Source organism: Heliangelus exortis, chromosome 1 (genome assembly GCF_036169615.1).
Source record: "Heliangelus exortis chromosome 1, bHelExo1.hap1, whole genome shotgun sequence".
Lineage (NCBI taxonomy): Eukaryota > Metazoa > Chordata > Aves > Apodiformes > Trochilidae > Heliangelus > Heliangelus exortis.
The window spans coordinates 72,544,295-72,570,071 of record NC_092422.1 but is presented as its reverse complement, the minus strand read 5'-3'; the positions used below and the strand labels follow the sequence as shown (position 1 = coordinate 72,570,071).

General features: G+C 42.6%; 1 protein-coding gene across 2 annotated transcripts in view; it reads left to right on the top strand.

Moving 5' to 3' along the window:
- ARHGAP6 (Rho GTPase activating protein 6) overlaps window positions 1-25,777 on the top strand; it is a 319,928-nt gene that overhangs the window by 140,906 nt on the left and 153,245 nt on the right. The window contains exon 1 of one of the 2 annotated variants that reach the window (XM_071748061.1): window positions 20,249-20,437. The exons of the other annotated variant lie outside the window; for it this stretch is intronic. Within the exon in view, the coding sequence (XP_071604162.1) occupies window positions 20,393-20,437 (45 nt within the window). The 5' untranslated portion in view covers window positions 20,249-20,392. Of the gene's footprint in view, window positions 1-20,248; window positions 20,438-25,777 lie in introns of those variants that run through there. 2 annotated transcript variants of the gene reach the window in all.

The window sequence follows — 25,777 nt, the reverse complement described above, 5'->3', positions numbered from 1 at the left end:
CTGCAGCTGAGCAGCAAATGGACAGTGGATGTCAGTACCCACTTCATCACCTTGGTGCCTCTGAACTGGAGCTCTGACAGTTGTTTTCTTTTTAGAGGGTTTAAATAATATTTGAGTTTAGATTATATTTATGAAAAACCTTGAAGTCCATGTAAGATAGGTCATTCAGACCTATGCATGTGTAAGCAACTTGTCTGTCCTCTTCAGCAGCTACCTAAGCAAGTTTTGTGATTAAATGTTGTATGTTTTGGACTGCGGTTCCACGGCGTTCGTGGTTTGGCAGCAGCACTGGGTGAACAAGTTCCTGCCCCTGGCAGGAGAGTGGTGTAAACCCCTGCACTTAGGGTGGTGTAAACTGGTGAAGAAGTGGGTTTTGCTTTTGATACCGCTTTGATACACCAGGCTTATGAATTGCTGGTCACATTTTACAATATGATATACATAGGAGAGTAATTACCATGTGGTAAAAAAACGTGTCCTGAAAACAGTTCAGTGAAGAACCTTCCTCCCATTGCAGGGTTGCTCATAAAAGGCTATTGGTGCCAGGGTGCTGGCCCGTGCTCCCCAGTGATTGAGCTGGGGCTTGGTGGGACAATCTGGAAGCCAGTGCTGGTGCTGAGAGACACACAGCTTGAACCATTCCTTTCTCCCAGCCCCCTGAGCTTACCCCAAGCCAATGTATGCACAGCACTCTAATGAGGACAAACAGTGTATTGTTCATTACTCAAACTAACAAACTCCCGAGTCTCCAGATAAGCAAAACACTTCAGAATAAGCTAGACCTGGAGATTTGGACTGGAGCATGCTGAGGGAAGAAGCAGATCCACTCAGATGATATGATAAGGGGCAATACAGGCATTAATTTCTGCTGAGAGCTCCATTTTGTAAATGGCTAAGTAAACAACCCAGGGAGCTGCTGGCCAGTTTGTCCCACTTCAATATCTAGCCTAGCAAAAAGCAAATAAAGGGATCATTCTGTAAGTGCTCAGATGGTAATGGGTTGTTATACTGTGGAGAAGATGGGAGCAAACTTTGCAGAGCTTGCAGAGCTTGAGTATTTTTGAAGCAATCATAAGCTTTTTAGTAAGGTAGCTGATGTGAAATTCAGGGTTGGTATAAACAAATTGAAATGGAGTTTTGGAACTAATGAAGACATTTATGCAAATATCTTTGTGTCAAGGGTAAAACTATATTTTATTTTGTTTGTCTTATGCTTTCATGAATGATCTTGAATTTTAAACTATATTGCTATTACAATTTGTGGAAGGTTACAGTTTTGGAGCACTGAAATCACCAAAGGCTCTGGGCAGTTCTAGGAAAACCTGTGACTTCTCAGAGGAAATTAATCTTAATAAAGTTATGTCAATGAGAGGAAAAAAATCATAAGCCAAACTTTTATTAATCAAAACCCACAGAAAAAAAAAAAAAAGTTATATAGTAACAGTGGGGAAGAGGATCTGGGCATGAATAGATAACAAATTGAACATACCACAGTGCAATTTGCAAAAAAGGCAAAGACTGTTCTGGGCAAGGTTCCTAATGTTTCTGCTATATCTGATACAGGATTATTTCCACTTCTTCCCTATAGGGGCTTAGTTTTATGTTCTCTTCAGACATTTACATAAATCTTGCAGAATCATGAGGCACAGTTTACAGATAATGTGTATTAAAGCAATCACATGTTTTAGTTTCAAGTTGTATACAGTGGGGGTTTCTCTGTGTGTGCTCTGGACATGTATTTGGATTATTACAGGTCATGATAATGGTTCTGAGTTATATTTATCCTTTGGCTTCCTTTTAAGTCCTCAGAGTGATCATTTCTCTCTGAGCAATGCCAGCAACATTGGGAATACTCCATGGAAGACAAGAGAACAAATTAAAAAAAAAAAACCTTCAGAGAATAAATCACAGAAACAGCCAAAAAAATTGGGGAAAATTACTTCAGTCTTAAGGCTAGCTTTTAAGGAGAAGGCAGGTATAGTTGGAAACACAGTGTAAGCAGAACACCAGGTGTACCTTAAAACTATTTTAAAACATAATGTTTGTGTTTTTAAAAGTAGTGACAGAAAGAATGCAAATGACCAAAGAAATAATTCAACAGAAAAAGGGTGACTCAGACTATATATTGGGGAAAATATGTAAGAAGGATCAGAAAAAAAGAAGATTTCACACCACCTAATAGAGTTTGGTGTGCTCAAAATGAGCTTAGTTCTTAGAGTGGGACTAAGGAAGCTATATTCCATGGAAAAACTGGGCTTCACTGAAACAAAATATTATCTCAAAAGATTGCTTGTCATACTAAAAAAAACAAACTTACTATCAGGAGTTTTCCATAAATTAGAACCAAAATACTAAATGTTGAGATTTTTACTGACAATTTACATTAGGCAGGAACAGAAGTAAAACTTTGTGGGAAGGTAAAGGTTTTTCTGGCCAGCTCCCTGTCTTGCTTTGCTTGGGTGAGCGAGCTGTGTCTGTGCAAAGGTGCTGAGACTTGGTGGGTTGGAGATCACAGCTGTACAGGTCTGTCAGGAAACCAGCTACCCCAGAGGGCAGGACACTTCACCCTCTCACCTGAATCCATCCCCTCCTGCGAGGACGCTTTGGACCAGACAGCAATGTTGAAGCCTTCCTGGACATGGCAGAAAGAGGGAATAAAACAACCAGGAGCCTTTGTTCCTGTGGGGTGACTCTGTTCTCCAGAAAGGGCCTTTCCTCCTTGCAGCTCCAAAATGGTGTGGAGGGAGAGCAGTCTCCATTCTCTATGGATCTTCAAAACTATTTTCCCTGCAGAAATGGAAAACTTCTGCAATTTTCTGTCTTCCTCACTGTCGTGGCCTGGAGGCAAATGTGTCAGTAGAAAACAATGAGTAAAGTGTTGTGCATGTTGTGGTGCACTGTGGTGCACCTTGTGCAGCTTTTCTGAATCCATGGCATTTAGGCATAGAAGAAAATAGCTTTGAAGAGGAACAGTCAGGCTTCAGTTCAAGACTGTTTCTTCAGCAGACTGCACAATTATCTGACTTGCAAACTCCGCAGTGTGATGGGTTAAAGAAACGCTCTCTTGCTTCTGGAGAACGAACCTGAATAATCTCAATTTAGTGGTCAGCTATAAAATTGCCACACAGTTAGGCTGTTTTCCTTGTCCCTGCTCATAAATGGCAGTGGCCAAGACACACATGGGTATTGCATGTCTTAGCAGCAGTCAGTGAGAGTGCACAGAGGCCTCTGCAAGGAGCCTGAGCACTTGGCAGCCAAGAAAGCAGAGAGGGTGGTGACAGCACGGGAATGTGGGGACTTCTGGTGGCCTCCATATGAAGGGCTCAGGTGAAGCTGTTGCTTTGTGCTAACCTTTCAAAGCAGCACGCATTTCTCAAGAGAGCCTATCTGCCTTTTTTGCCAAATATAGGGCTGCCTTTCTCCTTGCTGACTGGTAGGTGTACTCCGTGGGCTGTGGATGCCGAAGCTGCCCTCAGCCTCTATCCTTTTGTTTCCTCCTTCCTACCTTGTGTCTTCTGGGATCACCTTGAAAAGCTTTGCCACTCTGAATTTTCCTGCTGTTGTTACCTGGCATGAAGCTTACTCCAGGGGTGTCTCAGGGAAGCAGGAAGATGCCTGGCTGTGCACAGATTACAGGTGGAATTTGGGTCTTCAAGTGGGATTCACATGCAGCCAATGATGTTTGTTATGGGTCAGAGTGTCTTTCAAACAATGCTCCACCCTGCTTTATTTCTCCCTATCACTGATAAATTCAAATGAAAGTCCTAAGAGCCATCCTGCAGAGGGTCTTGGTCTCTTAACAGTCTGTACATCTAAGGACCATGTTTCACATTCATGCATTAATGCAGGTATTTTTGAGCCAAGTCTGCACCGATCCTCTGGCCCCAAGTTCTGGGAAGAATCCTTCTTCAAGAGGACTCTGAAGTACCTGCTTTCCAATGCAGATCTATTTCCTTGGCAACTTTGTTTCTAGAGTGAAAGGCAGGTTAATGTCCTGTGAAACGGAGGCTCTGATGAACAGTAGTACTGAAATCTGTGACTACATCCCTGCCAGCTTAGTGAGACATAAAGGCTTCTTCTGTAGAGAAACTTGATCCATTCATGCAAAAAATCTGAAATCTAACATATATTAATTGAAAACCTTATATTTATTTTTGATAGTAATTCATATTGTTTTAGTAGAAAGATAATATTTTTTGATTTAATTTTTTCCTTTGATCCAAAAATGTCTTTATGGCTATTTTATTTTTAATGCTCTGTGCTTCTTTTGAAAACATTGAGCTTTATGGTTTTGCTCCCCTTTTCAGGTTTCATTTTGTGAACAACTCTTTATAGAGAAGTTCAGCATTTGTAGACTTTTGCTAGTGGCATGGTGATAATGCTAGTGATAGCATAGCACTGCATTTTTTTTTTCTAAGGGACTCATTGAATACAGATGAGGTGTCAAACACCTGTGTGATGTAAGGTACACCAAGGTAAGAACTGGCATACTGGCTGAACCCTACCACCATAATGCAGTTTTCTGTGATATGCAGGAATGATGATTAAAGAAAGTGTAGGAGATGGTAGAAGATTTAAGACGTATAAGATATAAGGTATGTTTTACCATTCCTGATGGTTAGTCATTTAAACTCTTCTTGACCTAGGCAATAATCTGAACGATTTTGTTTAACAGCCACTGATGTCTGGGAACTTGTCTATTAGGTTTTCAGGCCCATTTTCACTCCTGAGTTTCACAGTCATGACAGGAACTTCCACGAAGGAGTTATGTATGGAACAGAAAAATACTTCCTAACACTAGTAGGGCCTGTCCTTTATGGAGAGGGCAAGTAACAGGTAGTATAACCTCTTTTAGGAGTAAAGTAAGCCTTGAATATATAGGGGTTTAGGAGAGAGATTGTACAGTTCTACAGGCTGTTTAATTCCTCTGATTTAATGCAAGCCACTTTTGAAAGGCAGCCTATAATCACTCATTCCTCCTGCTTCCCTGCACCAGGTATAGCAGTTGAGTGATCTCAGGGGGAGCTGATATGACAGAGCATTGATCCACCAGAAGACTACTCATTTTCCTTCAGAATAGGAATCTTACCCCACAGCTACTAAGCCAGGAGCATGCAGACAGGCATGAGAAAAGCCAAGGAATGCAGAGGGTTTCTGAGGGAAACCTGTCAGGATGGGAGCCTACCACTGGATGGGTTCAGCCCATCGTGCATCTGCACAGGGTCTCAGTGTCAGGAGCGGATGAGACGTGTCAAGCAGCATATACTGTTTGTTTAACTTATCCTATAGATATCATAGCTTTTCAGGACTCTTTCGTTAGGTGAGAAATTCGTTTGTTTTTTTGTAGTCATCTAAGACAAATTCCACCCTCAGTGACACGGGCACAACAGCCACCTATGTTTGAAGAGAACATAGTTTGTTAACCGCAAGAAGAACAATGGGGTTATTCCTAATGTGCTTGAGTAGGAGGAGCCTCATAAATGTAGTTTTCCCTTCTGTTTCCCTGGCCTCACTTGGAAAAAAAATCCCACCAAATATGCTACAAGTGGTCGCTAAAAGTTTTCCTCCTTTCTGTTATTGCTCTTCAGATTTTAAATTGAAATTTTCCATTACAACACAAGACATCAATGTACTGTTGTGCTATATAATACATGGTGCTCATCCACATATTGGCAGCACCTTTATGTTCCAGTGCTCTAAGGAAGAAGAAAAAATTGCAGATGAAGCAAAAGATCTGTCAAGTTCACTTCAGTAGTGGGATTTAACTTTTACATTTAAATCAAAAGAACACTGATTCACTTAATTGTTTTCCTTTGCATATATCTCATACTTTTTAATTGCAGTAATACCAATTTCGCCATAATCATGCTGCTCATTTAATAATATTCAACAGAAAATAAATGTGACAATTAAAACATGAAAAAATCCTGAGCTAGCTAAAAGCCACAAAGCTCAGACCTTAAAGGACTGGCAGGTTTTAATAGAGGTTTATTTCTTATATGTATTTATAAAATTTAGTCTGATTTTTTAAAAACTGAGAGGAATATCTGAGCCTCACTTCCCCTACATAAAAAGTCTGCAAAGCTTTGTTAGAAAAATAAACAGAAAAGGCTCCGAGTAATGCATCAGCTCCTGAGGAATGCTTTGCAGCCCAGGCTGAGGGACACTGGTGGGTCCACTTGTTTGTTTGCTGCATACACAGACCATCCTCCCCCTTTCTGCTAAGAGTCCCCTCATGTTTGTTTTGGGTGGATTCCCACCAAAAAATAGAGCGTAGCCCCGTGTGTCATGACAGGCCCCAAGCAACAAAACTGCCACATTCTTCTTAGCCTCCACCAAGTGGGCACCATGGTTCTTGCTCTGGTACCTCCTGTAGCATTTGTTGAGCGGCACCTCTGGGTGGATTCCACACTCATGCTGTGCAAAGTGAAACACTCTGCTTGTTGGATGGTATTTCAAAGGTGAATCCAGAGGAACTGATAAAAGGTCACAGCAGAAGGACACAGGAGGCAACATGAAAAGTTTCCCCATGAGGTGAGATATTCTGCCATGGCTTTCTGTCTGGGTGAAATACTATGCCTGGGAGGTGGCTTCTCCATCTGAGACCTTTAGCTGGACCTGAGGTCATCCTGGAGGTAGCAGATGTGGCTTTGATATAGCAGATCAGAGGTGTGTAGCCTTCTCAGGGGCAGTTTTCCACAAAAGAGCAGGAATAATCCCATAGATGTAGTTTCCAGGGGTCACTGTGTGATTCACTATACTGCCCTAAGGTTTTACAATGAATCACAGTGGAGAAAAAAATCAAGACTTAGACTTAGACAAGCATTTAAGCATGTACAGAGCTTCAAAAGTATGAACAGTCTTAGGACTACGAACATACTCAAAGCTACGCAGGTTAGTTAGCTGCTACCTTGAATCACAGCCATTGTCAGCAGCCTGGGATTAAATAAAGAGGGAGACTCATATTGTAGTTTGGATGTTTCACAATGGTTTTGAACTAAAGTAACCCAATACTCAGAGCATTCATTCACAATTCAATAGGGTAACTACAGAAGCCTAAAAGTCATCCCATTTATCAGAATAGTCCAGATCGTAGACAAACATACACAGGCATTGCCTTCTGGATCCTTCTGAGCTGATGGAACAGGTCACTGCAACCATCTGTTTATCCCTGTACTGTGCTGGTGGGTCTCAGAGGTGGCAACAGATGAGGGTCTTGCTGTCTGCTTGTGGTTCAAGCAAGAAACCAGTCAAATCTTCTCTTACTATTGCTGTAAATCATTCAACCAAGTCACAATGCCTTTGCTTAGAAAGAATCATAGAATCATAGAATCATAGAATTGGCTGGGTTGGAAGGGACCTCAGAGATCATCAAGTCCAACTCTTGATCCACTACCACTGCAGTTACCAGCCCATGGCACTGAGTGCCACATCCAGTCTCTTTTTAAATATCTCCAGGGATGGAGAATCCACCACTTCCCTGGGCAGCCCATTCCAATGTCTGATCACCCTCTCCGTAAAGAAATTCTTTCTAATGTCCAACCTAAACCTCCCCCGGCACAACTTGAGACCGTGCCCTCTTGTCTTGCTGAGAGTTGCCTGGGAGAAGAGACCAGCTCCCCCCTGGCTACCCCCTCCTTTCAGGGAGTTGTAGAGAGTGATGAGGTCTCCTCTGAGCCTCCTCTTCTCCAGGCTGAACAGCCCCAGCTCCCTCAGCCTCTCCTCATAGGATCTGTGCTGGAGTCCCTTCACCAGCCTGGTTGCCCTCCTTTGGACCTGCTCTAGCACCTCAATCTCCTTCCTGAACTGAGGGGCCCAGAACTGGACACAGGACTCGAGGTGTGGCCTCACCAGCGCTGAGTACAGGGGCAGAATCACTTCCCTGGACCTGCTGGCCACGCTGTTCCTGATATAGGCCAGGATGCCATTGGCCTTCTTGGCTACCTGGGCACACTGCTGGCTCATGTTCAGCTTCCTGTCAATCCAGAAAGTAAGAAGCAGTATACATTTTCCTCTCTGTGGACCCATGAGATCAGTCATTTCTGTTAGGACAGTGATGATTCTCCCAGGATCACAAGAAAACTTCCTGTGAGCCTGAGAGAGCAGAAGAATCTGTCACGGGTGGCTTTTAGGCATGGCTTTGTTATTTTGTGTCCATTGATGAAGTGTGCATCTGTAGAATTACACCAGGCCTGTGCATCACCCTCAGCAAAATACTGCTGTCTGCCTTCTCACAGGTACCAACAAAAAGTGAAAACCTATCTCAGACTGCCTGTCTGTCTTTCTCCTCACACGGACATTGCTCTTCTTTTCTTTGGAGTCTCATGTGGGCTTGTAGACAGTCTCTCCAGTCTGCATGGAACAGTTCAGTTGCCATAATTTCACTGTAAGACCAGCAGCAAAGTTGTGCTGGCACAAGGTCTGATCCACAACCTTGTCTGTAAGCAGAGCTAAGCCAAGAGGGATTGTGTGCAATATAGTACTGCCCCAGAGAGGAGCAGTGGGAGCTCCAGGCCATTGTGTCTTCATCTCTGGAAGCTGCTCCATTAGGCAGTGGAGACTGCTCTGAAAGGGTTGTGGCTTATGTGTGAGCTGGTCATATGTGAAGGCTTTCTGTCATAAGTTGTCCCTTTCCATGTAATGACGGAGAAATTGGGCCATCCCTGTTGTATTGCCATACCCACTTATTTGATAGTAGTATATTTTCTCACATTCTCTGTCACAGAAAGATTTAGCAAATTTATTAACAAACCTTTACCAATATATAGTGAGTATATTGTGTCATAAATGGAAAAAAACTGACTTGCTTTGCATATTTCAGCTTAGTACCAGTGGTGGGTGGAGAGATGTTATAGATGAAACAACGGTGAGGGACATTCTCCCAGCCTGCTGCCTGGCGCACATATAACAAAAGGGGAAGGTACAAATCCTCTGATGACTGTGACATTTTATTGAAAAATTATCATTAAACTGAGATCCTGAAGGAGAGATATTGCTATCGAGTTTACAAATTACAGCTTTATGTACACTGAGAATTGGGGAACCCTCTTATTACAGCCAGATCGATATTCTTATAGATGGCCGTATCAGTTTTGAATGGGAAATGAAATAAAGCACACCTATTTGATCCCTGTAATCACATCCACATTGGGACTTCAGCTATATGAGTGAAAACTTACACTTCTAAACTGATTTTGCAATACAAGTACAACGTTCTGTGAGGCTTCAGTTAAAGTAGACACGTAAGAAAGGAAAGGCATGGGAGATGCTGGCTGCAAAGGAGAAGGAAATACTTGAAACCCCTGTTTCCTTTTCTCCAGCTGTGCCATCTAGCTGTTTTTAGCTCAGAGACTGGACCAGCAGACTGTGAAGCAGAGTGGTAAAAGAAATGAAAGGGTTAAAGTGAGTTTTAGAGAAGCAGGGGCAGTGTAGGTCTGTGGAAGGAAAACGCTTCCCAAAATGGATCAAAAATAACAAATTCAAAATGAATGAACTTTTGTTTTTGCTGAAGATTAACTTAAGTTTTTTTAGAAGAGAAAAAACTACTTTCTCTGACAACACAAACCCTGTGTATATTTACCTGAGGCTTATAGAAATAGCTCATATGACAAGTCTGGCTCCATAAACTCCGCCTAAGAAGCCTGGATCAGCAAAATTCAATCTGGAAGCTGTCTATAAATTTATGAAACTTGTCTGAGGTTTCTAAGTTAAATAATAAAGTCATCCTTTGTTTGTAAAAAGATATAACAGTTTTAAAAATTAATACTGGAGCCCACAGAAATAAATTTCAGCATTCTATGCATTAGCTAACTTTTGTTTTAATTCTACCAGTAAAGAAATGCTAACTAAGACATATAAAGCGAGGGCTCTTTGTAAATAGGTTTAATTATTTTCTTATATCGTTTTGTCTTTTTTCCTCACTGGAGACTTTCAGCAGTTTCATGCTTCAAGTAAATCTTAAGGAAGAAGTTAAAGCAGGCAGTCAGCTGCTCTGAGGCCGATCAAATAGTACTTTTCTAAGTACTAAGTTCTAAGAGATGAACAGGCGATCCCATTTATAGAGCATACTACGTGTTGACAGAGCACATTACTTCATTTTGCCGTATTGGCAATTTGAGATCTTAACAAAACAATGCTGAGGTCGCTCTCATTCTGTATTGCCATCCTTGGAATGTGGCTTGGGTTTTCATTAACTCTGTCACTGCAAAGTACCGCAGATGGAGGCAGATTTTATAGGGGAGGGGGGGTAAAAAACACTAGAGAGCAGGAAGGTGTAAACAGCTTAAATTCTTTGTCCCGTGTGGATGAATTCCTTTGCCTTAGGACACTCTGATGCTCCCTGCATCTTGTGGGCCCTTGGTCTAATTGGAGATGAATGGGTGGATAGCTCGCAAGGGCTTTGATACCCCCCAGCTGTTGTGTCCAGAGAAGTGGTCTCGAAGTCTTGCAGCCAGTGAATATAAGCTTCAATATAAACAGTGAAAGTTTGGATATTCAGCCCAGTGCTTGGCTCGCAGCATTCTGGCTCTGCACAAATCACATACAGGATCACTTCCAAGATTTCCCCTCCGCTTTTCAATCAAGAGAGAAGGACAAAAAAGGGGAAGAAAGAGAACAGCTCTGCTTCACTGCTGCATTATTCTCACTTTCCCCTGTGCTGGCTTCATTGAATTCACCAGTATTATCAAGCTACAGTAAAACTGCAGTGAAGCTTTCCAGGGCCTTTTCTGTATGTACATTTTTGTGAGCCATCCCAGCACAGTTAAAGCAATACAAGTCATTTGAGAAGAATTTAACTGCAAAGGAACTGGGCATCCTTATTACAGAAGAAGAGAAGGATAGTGAGGGATTCTACAGAATAGCTGTAGTGCTTTCAATTCATAGTTTACCTTTTTCCAAAACAATTGCCTGAGAATAGGCCAGCATTTCTATACAACCCAGCCTTTCCCAAGCTATTTTGCCCAGGGGGATCTTCCCCTCCTGTATTAGCATGCTCAGTGCTGGGGCTATACCACCTCTGTATCCCTGGATCCGGGAGGCTATGGTCTGTGTCATGTTTTTACCTTCCTCCCACCCCTGCAAAGGGAATTGCCCCAGTTTGGGCTATACTGGAATAGCTGCATCCAGACCACAGGGCATTCATGGTATTTATCAGTAAAGGGTCCTGCATCTTAAAACAATACATCTCTGCAACTGCCTGGTCGACACTGCACGTCTTATATGGATTGTGCTTTCGTGTTCCTGTTGCTTTTTTAAAATCACTTTCTCAACAGTGCTTGCACTCAGGGCTCCAGTTTCCAGGTAACAGGGAGCACAAGACGCCCAAGCACTTCAGCCTTTCACTGAACGCAACTGGGAAGCAGTTGTGAGCACTAACATATTATAATGCTTCAGTTAAATGCAGCTCTCTTGGCATGAGGACTAATTTGTGAAAAAAAGCCATCTTGATGGCACAGCAGTTATATTGGTGCAATTGTCCTCTTCCTGCAGGGGAAAATAAAAGTGCAATAAATACACGTTTTGCTCCGTGTTTACTGGGCTGTTTTCAGCAACGTGCACTGCTCGGTACTGAGTTAGCCCATGAATCCTTTTAAGTAAAATAGTAATCTGCTTTGCCGGGACACAAAACAGGCCTTTCAAATCCCTTCCTCATGTTCCAGCCTGTGAGCATTTTGGTTTGTATTTTGGGAAGGTTTGACCATTGACACAAGCTATGCAGCTGGCCTGACAAAAGGCATTTTGCACAGTCATTCTTTCCTTTGGGTAGCACAGTTTGTTGTAGGATTCTGTACATGGACATGACTGCAGTGGGATCTCCTACACATAGTCAGCGTACTCAACTGGGCCTGGAAATGTATTCAGCAGATCAAACACAGTGCCTCTTTAGACTGACATGTCCCACACTCTTTTGACTCTGTTTGCTGCATAGAGTAGGTCTCAGTGACTATAATAGAGATCAAGACACCTAACTCATTCATACAAACCAACAGGTAGCTATCTGAATCTGAAAATGAATAACACCTGGAACATTTGGACATGGTTGATTATGGGGTTCTTTTTCTCTCCTACCTGCTTTACAATGTTTTCAGGCTTGGAGTAAGAGTCATCCAGAGTGTTTAAGATTCTGCATTCCTCCATCTCTTCTTTGAATGCTGAAACCAGTTCCCTCATTCTCTCTCACTTTACATGACAGGTCAGGTGACTGTCACCTGAATCATGCCTGAATGATTAGGTGGCTGGTTTCTTACTAGAAAAAAAAAAAGCTCTGATGCTTCTGCAGTCTTAATGTGAAAACAGTGATGGACTTAAAGCCAGGGAAAATAGTGCTGAAATAAAACTTTGCTGCTCAAGGCTCTCAGAATTCCATACAGTGAAATTGTCTTACATACCTGTTCTTCAGAGTGATAACAAACCATGAATAGAAGATACTAGAGCACTGTAAAAATACTCATTGTTAACTCAGTGGACAGCCATATGTACAAATTTAAAATTCCTCATAAGGAACTCGGTGCGTTAGTCTAATGCATGTGATTCCATTTTATAAATATAAAAAAGAAGAAAGGTTTCAAAAGCCATTAGTCACAGTAATGACTAGAGATTTGCTGCAGTGGAAAAAGCTGGCCTTTGAGTACTTCGTTTGCAACTCCTTGAATCCACTTCTAATCAATCCAGGAAAAACTATTCCTGGGTTACAAGCAGGCTGCACTGAGACTGAGGTTTACAACTATGAGAAAATCCTTATGGGCTGTCCCACAGCCCAAGGTCTGGGACTGACTCAGAGTGTATGTCTTTGGTTAAGTCCACCCAGTGATCCAAACCAAGATCTAGTGAACTTGAAAATTCTGGGTTCCCACTTCCTAATGTGGGCTCCCTGGCTGTAGGGAATGCTGCCTGCCAGGGCTTGGCACCCCTGGAGATGGCACAGTGCTTTGGCTTGCCAGTGCCAAGACCTCAGGGCATCACAGGACTGTGGCTAATCCTAATTCCAAAGTAATTCCCAGGCTGGCTTTTCTGGCTTCCCAGGCTCCCTGCCCTGGAGCTGAGTTGTACTGGGATGCCTCCCAGGGACTGTCTCTCTGAGGGCATTTTGGATGAGCACTCCCCTAGGGCTCACAGGAAAGGGGAATTTTTGTCAGGCTCATTACTAACCAAGAAGACTAGTTCATGATCTGGCTTTTTCTGGCTTAAAAAAAAAAGTATGAGAACTTAACAGTTCACAAGGAGTTTTTAAATGTTGGCTTTAGATTCAACCGAATGAAAGACTAATTTTGAGAAGCAAAGTCTCAGTTGGAACACTGGCTTTTCAACCAGTTCCAGTGAGTACTATGCATAATAATACCCTGCCTCTTAATTTACAGTTGAAATTCAGAACAGAAGAACGCAAGATCCATCTGCTTACATAGTCCCCAAATTATTGACAACTACAAAAACATGATGTTTGTAACCACTTCACATATTGCCTAAAACATATTAAGCGAGGACTTAATTTGAAGAGGCTTGTTAATATTATAAATATTATTACTGTTGGTCACAAGAAGCTTGGTCTTGTTCCAATCTTGAAATAACTGCTTGTACACTGAGAAACTGGTTTATGAATTACAGCATTAAATCAAAATGTACAGTAGTCATGCTAATTCTTGGGAGGTTTTATTGTCTAGTTATTACTCTGCAGACTAACTGGATAACAGTCCTATACTATCCATGAAACAATTTAAAATAAACTTTAGGTTTGTGAAAGAGCCCTCCTCTCTCCTAAATTCTTGTCAAATACCCAGATGGTAAATTTAGATAGAAGCCCATGCATCTCTGTTGGTGGTAAGCATTCCTCTTTCTAGTCAGAGAAAGCAACTGTAGCTTATTTGTTTCAAGGTAGTGCTTTTATTTTCTTTACCTTATATAGCTGCAATTTCTGTAAAAGTCATATGTATTAAAAGAAAATTGTGCTTTTCTTCCTCTCTAGTTCTCGGAAGACATTTTAGGGAGAAAGATAATTGCTAGTGAGAGCTCAGCCCAGTAATGCAGTTTACAGTGAACGTGAGTTGCAAGGAGATAAAGGAACGAAATACATGGAGATCTACACCCACTTTCAGAAATCAGAGAAATCTTCCAGTGAATTGTTTTTTTCCCAGATGTGTATCATTTGCAGACATGAGACTTCACTAAGATTTTTGGCTTGTATGCTTAAGCCTCTTAATATGTTTTGAAACCTGGATGAAGCAAGTTACCTTTGCCTCTTTTTTTTTCTTCTTCTTTTCCCCTCTTTTATTTTTTTCATATTATTCCTGTCTGCCTTTTAGCTTGTTACATCTGCAAGGAAAACCAAACAAAAAAACAATATAAACATTAAGTTGGAAACAGTTGTTTATCTTCACAGGGAACAGTGAGTGGTCCCATTTATCCAAGTTGCAGCCTTTGATGAGAGAAAAAGATGAAAAAAAGGGTAAATACGCATTTTGTTGAAAACTATTTTATGCTATGTGATAGAGTCACATTTTTTATTTCCAAGTTTTTAGTTTGTAGTTTTAAAGATATCCTAGTGAATTTTCAGTCATGCTGGGTATGGAGATATTTTATGGGTGCAAACATAAAGAATGTGAAATGATTTAAACTTCTAAAATACAAGTCCTTTAGATTAAATTTCTTTTCCGAGCTGCTGATAACTGATAGTACAGTAATGCAAACTGTCACATAAAGAACATCATACAGTGGTCTATAAATTAAACAGTATAGTGATCTATTGGATGAAAAATGATGAATGTGGTGACTAGCATTAAATACCTCAGTGAAATTCTGCTTTCACTCCAGCCAGTGCTAACACAGTCCTGGATGCATGTAAACATGCTTTCATCAGGGAAAGTATTTTGCTTGTGATTGCTCTGTAGGTTGTTTTTTGTTATACCAAAAAAGCTGGTTTTGGCCTTGGGCAATATTGTCTTGTTCCTCACCTTCCCCTGTGGCTACTTTGGCATCACTGACTTTCCATCCCAGCTGATGCTCCATCAGGCAGCAGCAGCTCCAGCAGCTCTGGCTGACCACAGGGAGAGGTCATGGGGAAGCGTGGAGAGCAAAGACCTCTAGATGCTTACGGATGCCATGCCTAAGAAAATCCTCTGCACAGCACAGCTACAGGTTTCAGTTAGTAATTTGGAGTCTGGTTTGCCCTCTTGGGCTTCACAGAGTTGGGCAGTGTGGGATGGGAGCATTACTTGAGTGTGGATGGAGAGGGTGCAGTTCCTCTCAGCTTGCAGCACCTGCCGCAAGCACAAGATGGGTGCTTGTGCTTGAGGAACAGAGGATGCTTTGTATCTACTCCTGAGGAATAAAGCATTAACTTCCTCTTCACAGGTATGAGCAATACTTGGGCAACTGTGCTTCTTGAGAGCTGTGACAGTGTCATGCTATTCTAGTGTATTAGATCGTCTATAAAGGTGTTTCAGTCATCCAGGAAAATACAAAGATCAAGTTCTTTCTAGACAGGATTTCTTTTGTCTAAAAAGATTTCTGTCACTGTTGGAAAAAAGCATCTCCATGAGTGAGATAGCGCTTCAGTCCTCATGGGCATTAAGTACTATTTCTCTTAGTTCTGTCCCCAGAAAAAAAATATAATTAGTTCTGAACAAAGGATTTTTGCAGTGTGTTATCCCTAAATTCTGATTCCCTGGATTCTAATTTTTTCTTATAGAGACTTATGCATTAGACGTACTTGTCTGTTATCTTTTTTCTCTCTCTCTCTTTTTTTTTTTTTTTTTTTTTTTTTTTTTTGAGAAATGGGCTTCAACTGTAACTTGTAATGACCAAGTGAACATTTGGCCAGGATAAGAAAAGTGCTAATTGCCCAAAGAAGAAATGTGCTGCCAGTATCACTCTTGGCCCTGGTTCAGCAGCCACAGAGGCAAGTCTTTTCCAGATTTGGAGCTAGCTCTGTGTGGAAGCTGCATTAATGTGCTACTAGAAAGGTCAAACAAAACAAAACTTTCATGCTTGCTTGAAGCTTTTTCACCTGAAGATGTTGACTGTTTTTTCACATGCTAAGTGCAGTAGCCCCAGATTTCTGGAATGTAAAGAATCAAGACACTGAGACTATGAAGGACACTTCTGAAAGTCAAAGTGAGATTTAAAGGCTGAAGCTTATTCCATAGCTGGGCTCCCAGGTGGGCTTCTCTTCACTCAGCTGCAGATGCCTGAAGGGCAGCTATCTGAACTAATTGTTGTGGACTCTCACTAGAGAGATGTAGGCACTTTAATTTATGTCACCTATTTTAGATGTCTACTTGGACTGACATAATTTTTCTACCAGGTATTTCTTCTTCTTGATTAGGGGATCCTAGAGTGGTAAGATGAGATATAGAAGGTAGATGTTTACATTTAGGTGTGAGAAAGCCATCACAGCCAGAAGGACCAAGCTGGCTTCTCTCCCTAACAGGGTGGATCTGGACATTTGGAGATTTTTTCCTACCTCATCTGTTGTGACATCAGATAGCTTGAGTCACTAATTTCAGGAGTCATGGCAGAGAAGTAGAGAGGTCACTTCTCCCAAGTTTCATAATTGTGTGCTGCCTGCAACTGTATAGCTAGTTTCCTTTGTTTAAGAGCAGATAGTGTTGAGAAAGCACTCAGTTCATAGAGTAGTACTGGAAAACAAAACCTGGTAAATGATCATTAGTGATCATTTAAACCATTTAAACCATTAATGAGTAGCCTGGTAAAATTCAACTACCTACTCCTTTCCCAGCTGCTGTCTTGGAAGCAACTAAATTTTAGTTGAATTGTTGTTCATTCTTCTTTGCTGCTGTCAGCAAGTGATAAATAGGAGAGAAAGAGTCCTAGTCTGATCTACATTTGCAGGTGTAAAGCATACATTACAGTCTCTTAAACCAGTGTAAGGAACAACCACAATGTGAATCATGGAAAGTGTTTTTAAAATGCAAGGAAGCAGTATCTCATACAGTAAAAATGATTGAAAAATAATTACTGAAAAATCCTCCCATTTATATTGTTTCTTATTGCTTGAGTAGCTATGGAGATAATATGCAGGAAAATAACTTAGGTTTTTTAATCAGCTGTTAAGAGAAGCTGACCTGGAAGGTTTATATTTCCCAAAGTGAGCAGCATGCATTCTTTGGGTACTCATTACCAGGTAAAAAAAAGGAGGAGGGAAAAATAGGGAGGAATCATAGATCAATGTGAATAATGAAGCAATATGAAAAGGGAAGTAGTAGTCAGAACTGCTGTGAAAGATCCTTATGCTAATACCACTTGCTAAGTTGTTTAAAAGAGACAGATGAGTAGTGTGGCTCAGTTACTGCTCATTGGGTACACTTCAAATCTTGTGCAACTCAAAGTCAGGTAAACTCCTTGGCCACCATCAATACAGTATAAGTGAGCTGTCTAGCCATAGCCACAATAGATTGCTTTCAAAATGCAAAAAGCTTTTGTTTGAGATCTGACCCTTGAAAACACTTTTGGTAATTAGCAGTTAGATTTGAATTTTGTTACTGGGTACATGAAGATCTTTATCTGTAACATGAAATTTCTGGTAGCTGCAACTTAACAAAACCTTTAAGATTTTATAAATGAAAATACTTTAAAAGTACCTTCTCCCTTTTTTTTGATATTGTGTGGACAGAAAAAAACCTGCATCTAGTAAACCTGCATTTTCTGGGTTGACACCCCACTCCAAAATGTTAAGTGTTTGCTAGTAACTTTTTCCTTGTCACTGTGAAAAGTTCTAATACATTCTCCTGCTTGCATATTCTTTAACTTAGCTTCACCAAGGTAAGAACCTGCCCCTGTTGCAAAGGTACTGCCATGCACGTTCTTCTGCCTCTGGTATCCTGCTCCCAACCAGACAACCTCCCACTTTCCTTTGTGCCAGCTCTGTCACTTATCTCCTCCCTCGGAAAACTGATTCAGCCTGCTAGATGTGAAGAAAACTGCATGCTCCATTTGCTTTGCTGGTTTGTGACAAGCACAGAGGCATTAGGAAAGGTTAGCATGTGGCTGGAAGTGAGGGATAAAGAGGGTTATGGGAGCCGGACTGTCCTTTCCGCTTGCAATTAATTACTAGGTCAGAGGAGTTCAGCCTTCAAAACCTCACCTTTAGCCCTTCCCCCCTCTGGCTCCACTCTCTGGGGCATTCTTCACCTTCCTGGCTTTATGGTTTTCTCCCTTTTCTCCCCTACTCTGTTTCTTCCAGGTTTTACATCTCTTACCCCTTCACTATTTTTTTCCCTGTCCCTTTCAGTTCATTCTCCTCCATACTATTCTTTTCACTTTGGGGTGTTGATTGAAACATGTGTGACTGTGACCCATTACCCCATGTTTTAGTCCTCTTCTGAAGTTTAGCTTGCCTTTTGCACTGACTGTTGTCAGAAGATAGAGCTAAGAAGAAGGTGGTGATGCTGCAGAGGTCAAGGGTAAATATTCTGTATGCTTCTCCCCAACCTTGTTTGGCTGAGTTCTGTTGCTTGATGTGGTCAAACACCTTACTTAAAAAGCAGAGGAAAAACACTGTTTGGAGTTAGGGCATATGCAGAGTTCTCAGGTTGAAACCATCTCCTGGAGATGATAATAAAAAGCAGAACTGCAGAAGGGAGGGAAAACCAAACCCTCAGAACCCTTTTTTTGTTGTTGTTGTTGTTGTTTTGGGTTTTTTTCTTTGGTTGGGTTTTGTTTGGTTGGGTTTTTTTCTGCAGATTTTTGTTTAATTTTAATTTTTTCCCCCTGCCTGCATGATGAGTTGAAATGTTTGCTATGTAAGGTTTCCTTCTGTTGGGTTCTGCTTTCCAATACATGCTCTGCAACTGCACAAATATCTACCATGCATTGTTTTCCACGAAGAAGAGTAGCAGAGATTGTTCCCCCAAGAGACAAAAATGGACTTTATGGGTAAATGCAGATATTGTATTATTTGCCCATGCCAAGTTAACTGAAAATTATCTCTCTGTCCATGGAAACTCTTAAAGATTATTTCTTCTGCAATAAGAATTAAGATACATGGAAGATCCATAACTGGAAGCTCGTTGGATACAGTACATCATTGTGAGAGCACATAAAAACTTTGACTCAGCTGATTTATCTTTCCAGCATGTATTTGGAGTTATTTTACAATTTTTTCCCAAAATACCTTCCTTTTTTTCCCCACAAGAACTATGTTACCTTTGTTCATAGATAACACAATGCTCTGGTAACACGTTTGCTTAGCTTGTTGGTCAGAAACAGTAAAACTCATTAATTTCATAAACGTCATGCAGCACTAGAATAAGGCCACTTCCTCAGAGAACAACTGAGAGGAGTTGGGGGAGTTACTGTGCTAAGAGAGATTTGTGCGAGGCATTGAAAAATGATTAAAAACATGGAAGAGGGCTCAGGAAATCATCTAGCCTGTCCCTAGCCTCAGTCCGCTGAGGTAATGCCTAACTGAGGGAGTTTTATGTATTTTTAAACACTTCCACTGATGGAGATGGCAGTCTACACAGGCAAGTCGCACAGAAGTCACTAATTGTAACAAAGCAGAAGGCAATTTCGAGTTTGTTTCATTTTCGACAGCTTGTGTAAATACTCATTCATAAAGTAACGAACAGGCCGTGAAATAGCGTTGCATTTTTCAAAGCCTCCATGGTTTAGAATCGCGACCCATCCTCCCAAATCACACGTTACAAAAAAATGAATTACAAAGCTAATTTTATTTGTTCCTCTCTCTTTAGCCTTTCGGTCCTCCCTTGCAGTACTGAGACCACCCCGCCGAACTGCAGCCGCTGCAATGAGTCGGGGCGGGCTGGTTCCGGATGTTTTGCCCTCCGGTTGAGGGGACGAAGCCGCCGGTCCCGAGCGGTCGAGGCCTTGGGGCACCACCTCCACCGGCGGGCCCTAAGCGAGCGCTGGGGACGGGCCGGACAGTCCGAACCGAACACAGGGTCCTCCAGTCCGGTGCCTCCCTCCCTCCCGCACTCCAGGCACCCCGTCCCGCTGCCCCCGCCCCCCGCAGAAGGGATCGTTCCGCCGCCCTGGCTCTGCCCGCAGGTGCGGTCGGGCAGGGGTGAGGGGGAGGGCGGCCGGGCGGGAGAGCTGCCCCGCCGCGGGGGAGTCACCGGCGCTGGGCGGGAGGACTGAAACCCCCGCCCCTCCAGCGGCGCCTCCTCCACCGCCGCCTGCTCTTCCATACCGCCCGGCTCCCTCCGAGGGGCTGCCGGCTCCCGGGGCGGGGCGGGGCGGGGAGGGGAGGGACAGCCGGGGGCGGGGTGCAGGCAGAAGTTGCGAGGAGAGCGCCGGGGAAGGGGCTGGAGGCAGCCGGACGGGAGCCGCCGACGCCGCCGTCTGAGGGTAGAGCAGCTCCCGGCACCGCTGCCACCGCGTTGCGTGGAGGGAGCGGCCCCTCCGCTCCTCAGCACCCATGGGGGACTCGGTGTTCAGCGAGAAGCCGGCGCTGCACTACGCGGTGAGTGCCGGCGGGGCGGCAAGGGGCTCCGCGACCCCCGGGGCTGCGTGGGACGGGGGCTCGGCCAGGGCGGCGGCAGGGGACGGTGCTCCCACGTGTGCCAAAGGTTGGGTGGGTGGGTGCGTCCGTCTGTCTGTCTGTCTGTCTGTCCGTCCGTCCGTCCGTCCGGTGTGTGTGTGTGTGTGTGAGTGTGAGAGAGTACGCAGGGGCGGGAGGGTGCCCCGTGGCTGCCGGGGGTAAGCAGCGGGTCTGGGGGAGGCCGGTGGCCGTCCCGCCCCGACCGGGACCCCGCGCCGCGACGAGCGCCGAACTGGGCGCTCCCCTCTGGTTTTTCGCGTGGGAGTTTCGTGCTCTGCTAGAGATGACAGGACAATATATATTTTTTAAATATTAATAAAGAAGAGCGCAGTGAGGTCCCAGCGGCGGGGAGGCTGGGCTGTAGTCCGCACGAACTGGCGCCCCGGGCAGAAGCGGGGGGAGCAGAGGGGCTCCGGGGTGAGGAGGTGCCTTGAGGGGAGTCCCGAGAGCCCCTTCCATCACCAGCAGGTTCGTACCTTCAGTCTCCATCGAATTGACGGGGCAAACCCCGGCACTGGCACAACGGGTTCCAGCACCGTTCCGGCTGCGTTTGCGATAGTAGCACCGTATTTTATTATTTTCCTCACAAGAGGTTATGCTTTTGAGAAGCCACTTCCTTTCTACCAGCCTTATTAGGAGCATTTTCTCGGTTGCTCGGGCAGAAAAAAAAAAAAAAAAAAAAAAAAAAGAAGAAAATGCATAAAAACAACCCAGCTGCCCCCCCCCCTCCTGGAGTCATAAATAAATGCTAGCACCACTATTAGCGTGCTAGGTCTGATGCTGCTCTCGTTTACTCTCATGTAAATATTGAGTAGTTTTGTTGCTGTTGATGAAGTTATGTGGGAATTTTCAGTCAGAGCAGATTGCTTTTCTGGTCCTGGCAAGTACAGCATCATAGGGATAGGTTGGTACAGAATACTCTCCTATGTGCTTTTTTTACTGGGTTCACCTTGATTCGCTCAGTATTTGGCATGAAAATTAAGTTTCTTTTTATGTGGGATTTGGTTTTGGGTTTTTTGTTTGTTTGTTTGTTTTTTTACCTTACATGAACAGTTTAGAGTAGAAGGAGTTGCTTCGTTTTGTTTTTTTCATGGAGGGGATGATGTGTGTCTTACCTGACTAGGTATTAGTGCTTTCAATTGTTGTAGTAGTTCTACAGTTTTCAAAGGTAATGTTGGCTAGAATAATCTTATAGAAGCAAATACATTTATTATTAATGTTTGGGTAGTGACAGTGATTTCACTGGAAAAGAAGTCATCACACATCAAATTAATTTGAACTCTTCTTTTAATAGGGTGATTGCCCCGTTCATATTTAGGCTCATAGAGGAGACCAGTGCCAGTCACGTCACATGCTTGCTCCATGAAACTTTTATTACTTCCTGTGATTGTGCTTGTCAGTCTACCATTAACTACTACTTACAAACATGTTATTGTTTCTGTCAATTGGGTATCAGTCCATTCATTTTCTTGACTGCAGCTGGCAGCAGATAGTGCATTAGGCTCAGGTCAGCAGGCATGCAAGGGGATGGCCAGACACTGCAGATGACCAGTACTGCTGTTGCAAAACTACAGCTGCAAAGAGAAAATACAACTTTACTTTAAAATTAAATATTTTTTTCCTCTTTTAAGATGTATTACAATAATGAAGTAACAGCACATATATATGCACCTGGGAAGTAAATGACTTTTGCAGGCTAGTGGTTTGTTTAGAGAATGTGGATCTGGGTGCTGTGTGTTATCCATGCATATGCTTCATGTAAAGTCTATCAATAGCCTAATTGAAAGCAAATGCTTGTTGACCTGAAGATAAGCTAAGATTTTAGAGCTTTGTTGGATTGAGGCCTTAATAATTACTGCTTGAATGTGACTTAATACCATTCTTCTTAATTTTGAATTATTGCATGTTATAAATACAGATTAAGTTCTTAGATTGTTTTGATAACTGTGAATTGAAAGTTATACAATGTTACAGTATTTCATTGCAGTTAATTTATTGGCATAAGAAATTATAGTAATTTCCCTAGTGGGCTTTTCTTCTGCTTTTCAGGACAGATAGTTAAAAGTTTCATGACTTCTGTAGAAGTGTGTAAGCATCTGATTTAGCATCTTCATTCAGACTAGCAGTGTGCTTTTGAAGGGAATCTCTGGGCCTTCCCTACGAGTGTGCCTTGCTTCACATCTTTCAGGTGAGATTGATCTGAGGGATGTGCTGCTGGTTCTGCCTCAGTGCCTGGCGGATATTTGGGCCTCAGGACCAAGCTGGAGTTAACCTGAGTGTAAAGTTCTTGTGTTCATATGGTCTGGACATTGTGTCCTCTGTACCAGCTACTTGGTTCAGGCACTGTGCTATGTGATAAGGTGGCCATAAGTCAACAGGGATGCCACTGTGATATTAAGGCTTCATAGTGTATTTGCAAGCATAGTTAATCAAAAGAAGGCTTTAAGATTGCAGTGCTTGTAGGCATGATCACCTAACCTATAGCATGTATATTAAGTGCGAGTGGGGTGTCTGAAAATTACATCAGAGCTACACTCTGAACTCAGCATTAGTGTTGACTCACTAGAAAGCTCCAGTAGGCAGAGGTAGTTTTAACCATTTGAAACATTTTTTTGGAGGAAAGAAATCATCCAGCTGAAAATGAATAAAAATTTCTTACTAAAGGAGAGTGGTTAAAAAAAAAAAAAAACAAAAAAACAGGGAATAAAAAACTAAAATAGAGTTACGCTTGCACTGAATAATCACATAAGTTACTTCTTCTTCCTCGTATCTTTTCACCAGCCCAGAGACTCTTCCTTTCTGATATTTTTATCTAGATAGTATTTTTCCGTAAACATGTAGAAAGTTAAATAGGATCTATTCCTCACTGTGTGCTGTCTGGCCAAGCTGTACCTTTAATTTTTAGATGTACATTTGTTTTACCTACCCATTAACTGTCCGTCTGAAATCACTTTGATTGTGATTCCCTTTTCAAATGACTTTATTAAGAGGAAGTTTGCCCCGCTGAGTAAACCCTGGTTGTCTTTAACTAGGGAAGAGGAGAAAATGTGGAGAAGTTGGGATATGAAAGTGGCTATGGTGACCTGTGGGGTAGTATGGGGATTTCATCTGAACAGGAGAAGTGAGACTCTTCCTTGAGGCCAAGAACTGGCAGTTCTGGCAGCCGGAGCAGAGAGGATGTTTGGGTCCCTGGAGGACACAGCAATGAGTTGGTTTAAGCCTTTGAATCTATTCCCGATAATGAGGTTGCTTCCAGTTCAGATGTTGAAGAGTGTTTTGGGAAAAGAGGGGTTTTTCCCATCCTCCAGCAGTATTTGGGGCATTATCATCCTGTCTTGTGCTTTGGATCAGGCAGTGCCCTGCTGACCCTTTGCTGGTGCAGTGGGAAGACTTACTGCTTGCTGTTACCATCTTAAATCTGTCAGCTTGCATGAAAGGATGGAGGAAACAAAAGAAACACTTTGCAAGGGAAACCATAGCACTGGTGAACTGCAGAATGCTTTCTGGAGCACTGAGGGAATTAAAAAGAGGATTATATGTTTTCCTCCGGTATTCTCATTGTGGTTATGCTAATTGTTACCCTTACAAAAAATATATTATAGAATAATTCAAAGGGCAATAGCAAGATTGGTGGTGAGAGTGTAGAGCTGTAGGATAGGGCTGTAAAAATGTCTTCGTGAGGACCCAAGCACTGGCATCCTCGGTTGGGCTTGCTTTTTTTTACAGGAATCCACTTTTAGAGAGAGTTCCTTGCCTTTCTGATTTCAAGACACATTGCCTGATGACTTGGGCCTTCAGCCTCTCGAGGATTTTTAATAACAAAATTATGTGCCACAAGTAGACCACATTTATTAGGATGGTTGCAGCAAATCCTACAAGTAGTTTATTTTATCTTAAAGTACTAATAAGTGTGCTGCTTTCACCTGGACTATTTGTCTGCTTTCTCCCCAGTGGGCTTGCCAGCAAGAAGCAGTGCAGGAGCAGACAAGACTGGTGCATATTTAGACTGACCTGAACGTATGTTTGTGGTCAGGTTTGGTGAGGTGAAGGATAAGCTGTGGGATCCGGGCAGTGTTCTACATGAACATAAGCTCCTACCCAACAGGGTCTGAAATGTAAATGCAGGAAAGAGCTGCCTATTACCTCATATTCCAAGTACTCAGAGGAAGAGTTAACAATTAAAAAAAAAAAAAAAGTCACTCTGTAGGTGTTGTTTTCTAATTAGGAAATGTGAAGAGTACTTTCAACTTGATCAGATAAGCAAGTTACAGAAGAGGCGGATGGCATTAAAGGAATGAATGCATGTTGAATTTCTGGCATCTAACTCTTGGATTTTATTCATCAGAGACTTACGCTGACCTCATGCATGTCAGTTGTTTTGCAGAAGGTGTATGATTTCCATTCACTTGTTGAGCCCAATCCTTTATTCTTCATTTGGATGAAATTCCCAGTGCTGCTGATGATTCATGCTTGCACTTTTCCAATGTTTGAAATTGCTTTTACTGCCAATCTTGAGCACATATAAATATAGGAAAAGAGCACTATTTTTTTGCTCAATAGGGAACACTAAGGCTGAGCTTTGATTTGGATTGATGGAATCTGAAGTGAGTCCAGCCTGCTTTTATCTGCTGGGCAAAGTGGCCCTGAGTTAAGGTTGAAGAGCCAGGATGAGAGGAAGACAGGAAGCAAAGAGCTCTTGTGTGTGTCCCAGGCTTTTAAAAAACTGCAGGAAGTAGATTTCAGTTCAGATCAGGTGATATTTTTTACAGTGCTTGAACTCTTAATGTATTCCTGAGGCTCTCCACACACATGGGTATTAATGTCCTTTCTCTTGTGTACAGGAGAAAAGATGGGGGCAGATGGAGGCTGAGTTTGGCAAGGCTTGCTAGGTCAGGCAAAGAGCTACATTGATATGGTTGTGTAATTCTGCAAGCAGATATTGGCCAGGCATAGACCTGGCCCTCAGGATGGAAAAGTGGCTACCCTGTGGGCAGAGACAGCAAGAGATAAAGCTTTTCTTTCAGTTTGATTCTCTTCCTGTCTTGGCATAATCTATCACTGCAGCACAACAATTCTTGTAATACTACTTACAAAATTGATATTTAATGAACCTTAATGCCAGTTGAGCTACAGGGTTTTTATTCAGAGATGCACACAGTCATTTGGCTCTGATGTGGCAGTATGCTTCCCTGGTACAATTTATGCTTATTGCATAAGTCCTGCCCTCCAAGAGGGGGTTTTAATAAACCAGCAGTGGTCCTC